The sequence below is a fragment of the Megascapheus bottae genome, chromosome 23 (assembly GCF_031878675.1).
Source record: "Megascapheus bottae isolate mThoBot1 chromosome 23, mThoBot2.hap1, whole genome shotgun sequence".
Lineage (NCBI taxonomy): Eukaryota > Metazoa > Chordata > Mammalia > Rodentia > Geomyidae > Megascapheus > Megascapheus bottae.
Genome location: NC_143531.1, coordinates 3,876,748 through 3,888,599, shown reverse-complemented (window position 1 = coordinate 3,888,599; position 11,852 = coordinate 3,876,748). Strand labels below are relative to the sequence as shown.

Here is an 11,852-nt window from a genome sequence, read left to right as displayed (position 1 = left end):
CCTGGACTTATGTTCTCACAATTCATGGATCAAATCTCTGGAGAGTGAAACCATGCCAAGTAGACATTGTGTGGGCTTTGGGGAAGACAAAAAAATACTTGGAATAGCTCATTTTTGCAACTTAAAGCAAATGTTTAAAATATGATACACTTTAGGACAATTCATTGTTTGCCCAGGGGACATTTTTCATGACTTCTTCTATAAAACAAGTCTACTCACCCCAATCAATACTGGTTCTTTTTAAATGTCAAAAGCTACATTGTAATAACTGCTTCTGATGTCTGTATAGAGACATTCAGTGTCCCCTCTTGTCTGTTCAAAGGAGATCATTTTTTTAACTTTTTTTTTTTTTGCCTTAAGCCATAACACCATTTCTGGCTTTTTCTATGTATGTGGTACCGAGGAATCGAACCCGGGTCTTCATGCATGCTAGGCAAGCACTCTTACCACTAAACCAAACTCCAGGACCAAAGGAGATCGTTTTGGTGCCAAATTACAGAAAGGTGCAGTTTCAGAGACAGGTTAAAAATTGAATACATGAGATAAGCTGCTTGGGAAAATGAACAGTAGAGAATCTAATATCTTTAATTTTATATACATGAATATAATGTATATCCACTCTGTACAGGAGATACATATAGAATTTCAACATTTTACTTAACAAATAAGAATTTACAATAGCAATATAACTGACTAGAGGGCTGTCCACTTAATAATACTGAGTTTCCATCGGTACTTGATTGGGGAAAGAATTGAATAGTTCACAATCATAGACACACTGACATTTAAAACAAGACTTTATAAAATAATTTATATATCTGCTAGCTTCTATAGAGAGAGATGATTTCGTTTTGCAGGAGTGGGGCAATGAGTGGCATTCTTTTTTCTTAAACTTTTAGGTAATAAAATAATTTAGAAGTGGTTCATGCAGTGGGAAAAGGAGAGAGGTGACAAGTCCTCCGGCTTTAACTGTACATGGGGACCACCAGATAACACCAGAACACGTCTCCTCTGAGTTACAATCAGTGTCAGTTTCTCACAGGTTGACATCCATCTTGCCTTGTACAGTCAGTTTCTAGATCAAGTGTACAGCTTCCTTTCTAGAGTTCTACCTCCCATCCCTCTGTGAGACACCACTAACAGATCTTCCTAGTTTTCACCACTTTGCTCTGGTATTTGACAGAGTGCCCTCCGTGGCTGATCACATAAACATCCAGTAGGTAAGAGGTGCCAGGCTGTAGGCCTCGAATGGTTTCTGTGGTCACTGCTTTCTGCGGGTTTTGACTATGGAAATATTTACAGAGGACCTTGTCTGATTTCTTCCTGGTCGCTGGGCCGAGGCATTGGTTTTGCTCTCTTCTCTTCTGTTCTTCGTTATAATGATCATCCACTTCCTTTTTATAGATGCAGAACTTGTTCCTCTCCTGGGTACCTAGCCAAGCTATTGTGACGGAAGAACAAGTGCGAAGCTTGTCGAAGGCTTTGATCCGCGTGTCTTCGGGAAGGGATGGAAATGCTTGCTTACTGGGCCTGCTAGAGGCTAATATTTTCAACAAAGATGCTCCTTTCTTGTTTCCTTTCAGACGCATGACGTATTTTGCCTTTGGTTTTCCCCTCAGCTGAAACTGCCGAACTCCTTCTACATTCTGAGATAGAAGAAGTTTGCCGTCCCTTCTCACTTGCAGCTGGACAGCATCCAGACACGAGTGCACAAAGAAGGTGACTTTTTGATGAGAAGACACTGGAGCAAACCGTAGTAATTTTGCTCCCTTCCTCTTTACAAACACATCTGTGACTTTGCCATCTTTCAGTTCTATGGTCTTCTGTTTGACTTCTTGCTTGGTCCTAGCAAAGGTCCCTACATAGGCCGTGCTTGTGTTGCTGCTGTTGTTGACCACAAACACATCAAAGTAGTACTGCGTGTCAGGTTTGAGATCTGAAACAGTGAAGATGTTCTTGTTTCCTATACAGATTTTTTGAATGTCCGGCTTGGGCCTTGAATAGACATGGCGGCCAAGTTTGGGAGATGGTTTTGCAAGGTAGTTGCGTTCTTTACCCAAAGAATCAGAAGGAAAGCCAAAATGGGCAAAGTCAAAGGGGTTGAAATCCAAACCAGGCTTGGGTGCCATCATGAATGCATCATCTGCACTCAATTTGGCTTCCACAGCACAGAGGCTTTTGAAGTTGTGTTCTTTGTTGATGAGCACACAGTACTGGATGGGTTGTTTCAATAGAGAGGCTGTGGGGCTCGGCTTCCAGGCCAAAGTTACTGTGGTACGACCCAGAGATGTCACATCCAATCTGGGGTCATAGGGTAATTCAGGGTATGGCTGATCAGACTCAGGAGTGGTTGTGGCATATACCTTGAAATGGGTGTCTTTCTCTGTTGAAAGCAGCTCCAGTTGGTAGAGGCCCGATGGAGAACTAGAGGACATGAAATATTCGACATCGTTGCCCTTGTAGGCAAACAGCTCTGTGCCTTCCTCATTAGTGATCTGCTGCTTCTGCTGATCCAGCGGTTCAAGGTCACCTGGAAGACACAACAGAAACACAGGCTGCATGTCACCACGGCTGGCCGAATCTGTGCACTGTGGCCTTGGCTTATCTTTTGCTTCTCTGGGTTAAAAAGAAGACATGTTCATAATAGAAAAATGTGACCCCCCCCATAAAAGCAAGGTTTAAAAAAAAACATGCATTTTGGCCTGGTGCTGGTGACTCATGACTGTGATTCTAGCTACTCAGGAGGATGAGATCTGAGCATCATGGATTTAAAAGCCAACCCGGGCAGGAACGTGCCTGAGACTCATAATCTCTAATTAATCACAAAAAGACAGAAGCAATCTTTTGCTCCAGTGGTAGAGCACTAGCTTTGAGCAAAATACATCAGGGACAGCACCCAACTCTGAGTTCGAGGCCCCAAGACAGACAGACAGGCAGACAGACACACACACACACACACACACACACACACACACACACACACACACACAAAACACTTTCATTATTCAGAGCATCTTTCATTCCTGCATTGGTTATGCATATTCAGTCTTTCTCCTTACATATTTTGGTTCCACTGATATGACTGCCAATCATTTTCTCTGGAGCTTAATGTTATTCTCATGTAGTTTAGCAATTACACAAACCTACTTTTTGTTGAAGTATGTGTTTCTCACTTAATATTATATCATAAAAATAATATTATTGCTCAATTTTTTTACCATGATAAGCAGTGTTCTTATGTAATGTTTTCCCAACTTTTTGGGAATTTAAATTTCTTTAGTACTCCAGTTAGTGGATGTTTTAGGGCAAAGACTATATACATATAGATGGAGGTATTATTAATATTAATAATTGTTATTGATTATACATTAAGATATTATCAATAGTCAACAGTTGTGCATCTGTTTATCAACAGGAATCAATCATTATACATGTTGATGGTTGACTATTTCATTAATTCACTATTTCATTAATTCATTGCTAGTAATGGTACTGTACAATCTGATTCAAATACAGGGTGGATTTAAGGCTAGAATATAGGTCAATTGATTAATACAGGGAAAGTCATGAAGGTTAAATTACTTTTCCATTTTTGTTAATGTCATTATCAAATATAAACAACAGATAACTTTCCAGTCCCTAATGCAGAGCTGCCTAACCAGAGTACAACAAACTTTCTCCAACTTGGTCACTTTGAAGCGAGCTATGTAGAATTTCTAAACTTGGGCTGAAGGCTAAGTCAACAGCAGATTCATTTCCTTTATCTTCTTCTTAGCAATTTTATGAAACCTCAATATATGTCAATTACATAGTTCTTTTTAAATTTGTTATCTGTAGACAGCTAGACAAAGGAGTTGCCATTCAACCAAACAGTTGATGAATATCACGTATCCTAACCAATGTCATCTCTTTAATACACACCCTCCTCTCAACCCACCCCTTCCTCACTTTTTTAATTTTGTAAGCTATAGATTGACTTTTTCTCTTTTTTACTAAATTCTCCCTCCTTCTCCTCTTCATTTGTCTCTCTCCCTCTCCTAATCCCAACCAATCCTTTCAGGTACCAATTTCCTAGTGTTTTATGAAAGAATTTCAATAAACATAGATTTAGATAAATTTTAATTAATTTATCTAAAGAATTATACTGAGTTTTTCCACTTGATTCTACCCTATTTCAATGAATACATTTGTGTACACTGGCCTACCACCCAAGGTATTTATTATTTATTATCTATTTAAAACTTGTTCTAACTTCCACATGTGAGACAAAATATATAACCTTTGTCTCTGTGGGCTTGAATTCCTTCACTTAAAATCATTTTTTCTAGGTCTTCCCATTTCTTTGCAAATGATACCATACCATTCTGTCTAACAGGTGGCTAAAATTCCATTGTGTATATCTATCACATTCTCTTGTTCCATTCACCTATTCAAAGGTAACTGGGCTGGTCCAACACCTTGACTGTGGTGATAGAGTTAATCTCATCATTCCCTGATGGTGCTTCTCACAGGTCCCCATCCCACAGCGTGTAAGCACCTTTGGTAGAATACCAGTCGTCCCAGCTTCTCCAGCTGTTGTCTTTGAGCTGCGTTTCCCATCTAAGAGACAGCAGCACTCCATGGCCCCTAAATTGCTTTGCAATACCAGCGTCTTCTCTCAGTTTGGGAGCTTTTCATTCTGCCTTTGACTGCTGCCAGTTGCCTCTTGATTCCATGTTCCCTAGATTTCAGAAGTTCTTCAACTGGCTGAGTATTAGGATCGCCTACATCTCTCAGAAAAATTAATTAGAGGCACTAGAGTCTAATAAGACCTTTCTACCCAGGCGGGCTTTGAACCTCAAATCTCAGCCTCCAGCAGAGTAGCTAGGATTACAGGTAGGATCCATCAGCAACCAGGTATATCAGAAGTTCTGAGGGCAACATCCAGGCATCAGAACTGAAGTCTACCCAGTGACACAAACATTCAACAAGCACGCCAGAGATACAGATGATGGTCGAGGCCAGGCCATACGCATCAGCTCCTATTGGTACCCTGATGGTCTCTTGATCTCTTCTAATTCTGTTCTAGCACGACCAATGGCCTCTTCTGCTACTGCTCCTTCCCAGAGGGTTCAGCCATACTGTCTTCCTTCCTTCCTTCCTTCCTTCCTTCCTTCCTTCCTTCCTTCCTTCCTTCCTTCCTTCCTTCCTTCCTTCCTCTCTCTCCTCCCCCCCCCCACACCTCACCAGGAACTGTCCCTGAGCTTTTCCACTCAAGGCTAACAGCTACCTTTTGAGACACAGTGCCACTTCTGTTTTCTTGATTATTTAGAGGTAGGCATCTCACAGACTTTCCTGTCCTGGATGGCTTCGAAATGTGATCCTCAGACCTTTGTCTCCTGAGTAGTTGGAATTACAGGTGGGTGCCACCAGCAAGTTTTTCTTACTGGCAGAAGGTGTTGTGTCTCATAGATCCTTCCTGCCATCCTTACCTGAGCCCTCTGCGCTCGTTTCCTCAGGCAGCTCCTGGAGAGTCAGCTTCCACTCCAAAGGAGCGTCGCATGGAGTCACTGTGACAGACAAAGGAGTGTTGTCTTCTTCAACCATGAAGAAATACCTGCGGGAAGGTAGATGGATTCAGACAAGGAGCATCCTAACAGGGACCACTGGAGCCTGTGATCCCAGCTACTCAGGAGGCTGAGATCTGAGGACCGTGGTTCAAAGCCAGCCTAGGCATGAAAGTCCGTGAGAGTCTTATCTCCATACACAAAACCCATAATATTAACTGTAAGGAAAATCTAAAAGTCTCAAGGCTCTATAGTCAGGCTTACTAACAACCAATATAGTAAGAAATTGTGGGAAGGCACGATTAACTCAATGAGATTAATTCAATGTATTTTGTGTTAAAGGCCAGCCCTTACCCATATCTAATCTTAGGTGCTGTTAAACAGAGCATTGTCACGGATCTTTGGAATTGCATTAGTAAAGGTATAAGGAAGTCTACCTCTTAGAGTGCTGATGAGGCTCAGGTTCAAAGGAGAAATTGTTTCTGAAATATAGCTACTCAAAGATTGACTATGAAAGGTAGAAAAAGGTCACCACATAGAACATTAAGTAATTTTATGTATAAATGTTTTATTATATGATATATGTATATGGTATATAGCACACATATGAATCCTTTATGACACATGTTATATATGACATATCACATATGACACATCATCTTATTTGTGATATATTTATCATATGCATATATCATATATCATGCTATATGATGTATATCACTGCAAATAATGTATAGTCATATATGTCATATAGCATGATATATAACCTATTATCTAGTATGTTATATATGTTGTATATATCATATGACATCATATATAATAATACGATATATTGTATGTAATTTATTTATCATATATGCTATATGTATATAGGATGGATCAGGTACACTATATAAACTACATGTCATATATACTACATGTGATAAATCATTTATGATATGTAATATAAAACATATAGTATCTGTCTATGCCATATCTATAAAATACTTAGAAATATTATATGCACTCAGTTTGTTCATGCTGGGGTGCAGGAAATGAATGGTATCCATTTTTATCACTGATTTGAGTCTCTCAAAATCTAACCACATTTGTTCAGTATTATCCTTCTTAATCTCAATGTAAACATCGTATATATTAAAATAATTTCATTTTAACACTGGGGTCCTTAGACACGTCTTGCTGCCCTAAAAATAAAAGGGTAATCATTCTGGAATGGAAGACATATAGGGATGTCCTCTTCCATGCCACAGGAAATGACAGAACAGACTGATTTGATTCGACCGCAGAAACACCATTCCCACTTTCTTTACCTTACTGAAAGCAACCAGGACCCGCTCTCCATCCAGGGCAGTTCAAATGACCTAACCTGAGCCTGAAAGGTAGCTTTTCTTTCTCGAGTGAGTAATACAGACCGTACACAGAAGGAATACCTTTTAGGGGTGTCTCGAAAGAGATAGCTGCCAATTTCAGCTCCATCCGGAATGACAGAGGAGTCATGGAAAAATGCCTTGTCCCGGATCTGCATCTGGAAAAGCTCCTCGTCTCGTGTGGGAAGCTTCTGGGTCCTTGAGCTGAGCGGTGCCAGCAGCCACAGCAGCCACCAGGAGAGCAGTGCCATCCTGCCAAACAGAAAGGGAACTGTGCTAACGTGGGTAAGTGACGCTTTGGGTTTTGACAGAGACTTAAAAAAATATATTGTTAATAGAAAGGTCATGCACAAAGAGGTTACAGTTACCTAAGTCAAGTAGAGATTACGTTTCTGTTTAGGACAAAATCACTTCTTTCCTCATCCTCTCTCAGTTGCCCCCCCATTCCCGTTCTCTCTGTCTCCCCGCCATTCGCCCCACAAGTTGGACAGTTCATTCCAGTGAGTACCACTGCTTTGTCCCTCCATTTCTGTGCCCTCCTTACTTTTCCCATGACAGATAAACAAGACAAGAAGAAAAAGAAAACAGCAACAAAGAAAGAAAATCACTGGTTTCCATTTCCTGGAGTGCATTTTGGAAAATAGTTTGTATGACCAGAGGCACATAGGCATTGTCTTTTTGTGTTCTTCTTCTAAGAGTATCCTCCTAAGGCTATTTTTTATACAATTTTTTTTTTTGCCAGTCCTGGGCTTGAGCTCAGGGCCTGAGTACTGTCCTTGGGCTTTCTCAAGGCCAGAGCTCTACCACTTGAGCCACAGCACCACTTCTGGCTTTTTTCTATGTATGTGGGACTGAGGAATTGAACCTGGGTCTTCGTGCATGCTAGGCAAGCACTCTACCACTAGGCCAAACTCTCAGCCCCATCCTAAGGCTATTTTTATGTTTGATACAAACCCATAAACTTGAGGCAATCTCCTGTGTGTGTGTCCTCAAATATTTCACAATGCTGAGAATAAATTAGCCAGTATTTCAGATATTAAAAAGGCTCTGAAACAAAAAGAATTTGAGCATGCCTAAGCACTCAGACAGAGAATTCCTACTTTGCTATGGCACAAACCAACACAAACACTGTGGGTGTTGGTAGCAATATCTCAAAGCTTGACCTGCAATGATATCTGAGGGTCAGTCCTTCTGGCAGTTCTAAAAGGTTTGCCAGAGTTTCATCTGAACCAGAATCATCCCTTAACAGTCAGTTTACTAAATGCTAGTTGAGTTAAACCACTACTTACAACATAAGTCACGGAGACCCATCCAAAGAAAGGAAATTACTTCACATGAAAACAAAATCTTCCTTAAAATTAGGCTAAGAGTTTTACATATTATGATACTTCTTCCAAGATTAAATTTTCATAAATTTAAGAATGTTTTTAGAGGTTACAAAGCTCAGCTCCCTCATAGGTAAATCAACTTGTCCAGAATCTTGAGTATTTATTGATGTCTAATTGGCACAGAACCTCAGGTTCTTCAAAACAAATACAGCAGAGCAATAGATCTGAGGATCATGGTTCATAGCCAGTCTGGGCACAAAGTCCGAGAGACTCTTAACTCCAATTAACTACCAGAAAACCAAAAGTGACACTGTGGTTCAAATGGTAGAGCACCAGCCTTGGGCTAAAGAGCTCAGGGATATCACCTAAGCCCAGAGTTCAAGCCCCATGACTAACAAAACAAGCAACAACAAAAACATACATCCAAAGCTCTTTCTACCACAATAGAAAGCAAACTTGGTTCGCCCCTGTAAAACAAGCCAGAAAAACTAGCAATGTTGTCTGTCTGTAACGCTGGTCTTGAATCTCCAGTAAAGTACTTTCCCTAAGCTACATTTTGGCATTTAAAAGTCCTGTAACTTTCAACCACTGTCTTCTTCCCATTGGTGTAACAACGTCACAGCTGTCTTCTCTGTGCCTCAGTTTCCCTTATCTGGGAAAGTTCTCTTATTTAAATGCTTAGTAAAAAATTTTGCTCCCTATGAAAATTAAGTAGAACATTTTCTCACAGAAAAATCCATGTGAGGGATTAGCTTTCCTTGCCTCTTTGACTTAGCATACATCAAGTAAATATTACATATTAGAGACACACAGTGTTTGGACACTTCAGTACAATAAATTATGCAAAGTAAAATTTATGCTAATTTGAGATGAGGTGAAAAACAGTTTAAATAGTCATTACTATGGATATGACTAATATGCATCTAGTTGAAACATTTGTTTGCTTTGATTTAATTTTTGCCTTAAATATGTTCAAAAGTAGATTTAGATAGCCAAAAATGTTTTTTGAAGAAATAAGCTTTTTGTTTTTTAAATAAAAGTATGAACAGTATGTCATAATAATCTTGCTCAGTAAGCTTAATTATTTCCGTGTGTGTGTGTGTGTGTGTGTGTGTGTGTGTGTGTGTGTGTATGTATGTATGCATCTGTGTGCCACTCCTGTGGCTTGAACTCAGGGCTGGGGCGCTGTCTCTGAGATTTTTTTTACTCAAGGCTAGTGCTCTACCACTTGAGCCACATCTCCACTTCCAGCTTTGTTGGTTGTTTCACTGGAGATACACGTCTCATAGACTTTCCAGCCCAGGCTATGCTTAAATTATGATCTTCATCTCTCAGCTTCCTGAGCAGCTGGTATTGCAGGCATGAGCCACTGGCACTTGGCCAAAAAGAGAACAACTTTAAAAGTGGTTAGAATCTAGCAGGGTGTGGTGGCTCACGCCTGTAATCCTAGCTACTCAGGAGGCTGAGATCTGAGGATTTAGGTTCAAAGCCAGCCTGGGCACAAAAGGACCTGAGACTCTTATCTCCCATTAACCTCTAGAAAACAGGAAGTAGGTCTTGGCTCTAGGGTAGGGCAGTAGCCTTGAGCTGAAGAGCTCAGGGACAATGCCCAGGCCCAGGGGTAGGGTGGTAGCCTTGAGCTGAAGAGCTCAGGGACAACACCCAGGCCAGAGTTCAAGCCCTGTGACTCCCCAAACACACAGAAATAAGTGGTTAGAATTTGTCTTGCTGTACTAATGGACAGCAAGACCAGTTTAGTAGCCCTATGTATTCTGGGGTGTTTTTCAGGTATGTTTCGGGTATATTTGCCCCAGGGATGGCTTCAGGCAGCCCCACTAATTAGGTTCTAAGGTTGCCCATAAAACTACCAGCTGCACAGAACTTCTGAATGACTTGCCTGATTAAACTGCTCAACACCCTAGGATATATGGGTTATTGAGGTCAGCTTCAACACCTCAGGAAAGCTCAGAATTTCCCCAGCATCCTTAATTACCCTTGGGAAGGCTGTTTGCTTGATTAAATCAGTAATTATAAGAAATGTAAAGATCATATTCATACACTCTATTACGAATCAACATGAGTGTTCTTGGAACTATTCTTAAGTTTCCTTTATTAGTGACAACCCTGCAATGTAGGCACAATTGTGTTTTTGTTTCCATTTTTAAAAATAAGTGGACAGAATTAGACAGATAAGGTCACACAGAAAACTCTGTATAATGTGAAAAATATGAGCAGTTCAACGTAAGTAGGGAATATCTGATTCATATACATTCTCTAAATCAGTTTATAGTCAAAGCAGGGTTTGTTTGTTTGTTTGTTTGTTTTTGTCATTTGTGGGCCTTGAATTCAGGGCCTGGGTATTGTCCCCGAGTTTTCTTAGTAAAGGCTAGCACTCTATCATTCAGAGCCGTAGATTTACTTCTGATTATTTAGTAAATAATTGGAGATCAGGGTCTCAGGGATTTTCCTTCCTGGGTTGGCTTTGAATCATGAGCCTCAGATCTCAGCCTTCTGAGTAGGCTACTGGTGGTTGGCTGGGTAGTAGTTTAATATTAGCAATAATAATAATTTCAATTAATAAGACTTTTCAAAGTGAGAGTGGGGAGACAATTAACTCACTGTTTCTAGTATACAGAAGCACTGCTTGTCTTTTGGGGGGAAAATACCTCTAAAGATGTTTATAAATTAAATTTTCCTTCTTTCAAAAATGTTTAGGACTAGAAGTATTTTGGACTGAGGACTTTTTAAAATTTTAAAGTATTTGTATGTACATAAACACATACACTTTTTTGCATCTGAAACAAATGGCCTGAAGGCAACCAAATGGAATGCATTATAATAATTTTGCGCATGAAACACATTTTAATATTATTGAATTTTTGACAAGTGGAGTCCTATTAGTGCTTAAAAAGTTTGGATTTGGGGTTGAGAGTCTGGCAAAGACCTGGGTTCTATTCCATGGTACCACAAACAGAAAAAGCCAGAGGTGCTGTGGCTCAAGTGGTAGAGCGTTAGCCTTGAGAAAGTCCAAGGACATTGCTCAGGCCCTGAGTTCAAGCCCCAGGACTAGCAAAGAAAAAAAGGTTGGATTTTCTATTAGAAATATCTATGAATATCTCAAGAGGCTAAAGCTTTGGAATCTAAGATTGAAATAGCACTTTCACTCCTCTATAAAAGATTTGGGGCACCGTGGCTCAGGCTCCTTCCTCTCTGTCATGAATCCCTGGAGTAAATCTGTAGCTCTGTATTGTCTTGTGGGATTCTGGGGTCAGAGAAGAAGTGAGGAAAACTTCTGGTGGCATTCTCACCACCAAGGCCTTTGTCTGTGATCCTACATCTCCTGCCTTCTTCTACTGCAGACTATGGCAGACTAATTATTAACCTACAAGCAGAGGAAAATCTCCAATTACCTACACTTCTTAACACTAAACTTTTCCTCATTTAATTTTTTTTACTGGTTTGTATAGTTTATTAACTGAGGTAGATATTAAACTACCAACAATAGGGAGTAGATACTTATTTAAATTTTAAAAATTAAGTAGCTCATAAGCATCAGACATATTTATTTTAGGTGTCAAATGGTTCACACCTGTAATCCTAGCTACCCGGGA

The 11,852-nt window shown here is 40.0% G+C and overlaps 1 protein-coding gene across 1 annotated transcript; it reads right to left on the bottom strand.

Moving 5' to 3' along the window:
- Positions 1 to 638: 638 nt before the first annotated feature.
- Positions 639 to 7,164, bottom strand: Ndnf (neuron derived neurotrophic factor). The gene is made up of 3 exons (XM_090356554.1): positions 6,977 to 7,164; positions 5,472 to 5,596; positions 639 to 2,530 (listed from the first exon to the last, which is right to left on the bottom strand). Exons 1-3 carry the CDS (start codon positions 7,162 to 7,164, stop codon positions 1,137 to 1,139), a joined length of 1,707 nt encoding a protein of 568 aa, XP_090212680.1. The 3' UTR covers positions 639 to 1,136.
- Positions 7,165 to 11,852: the final 4,688 nt, after the last annotated feature.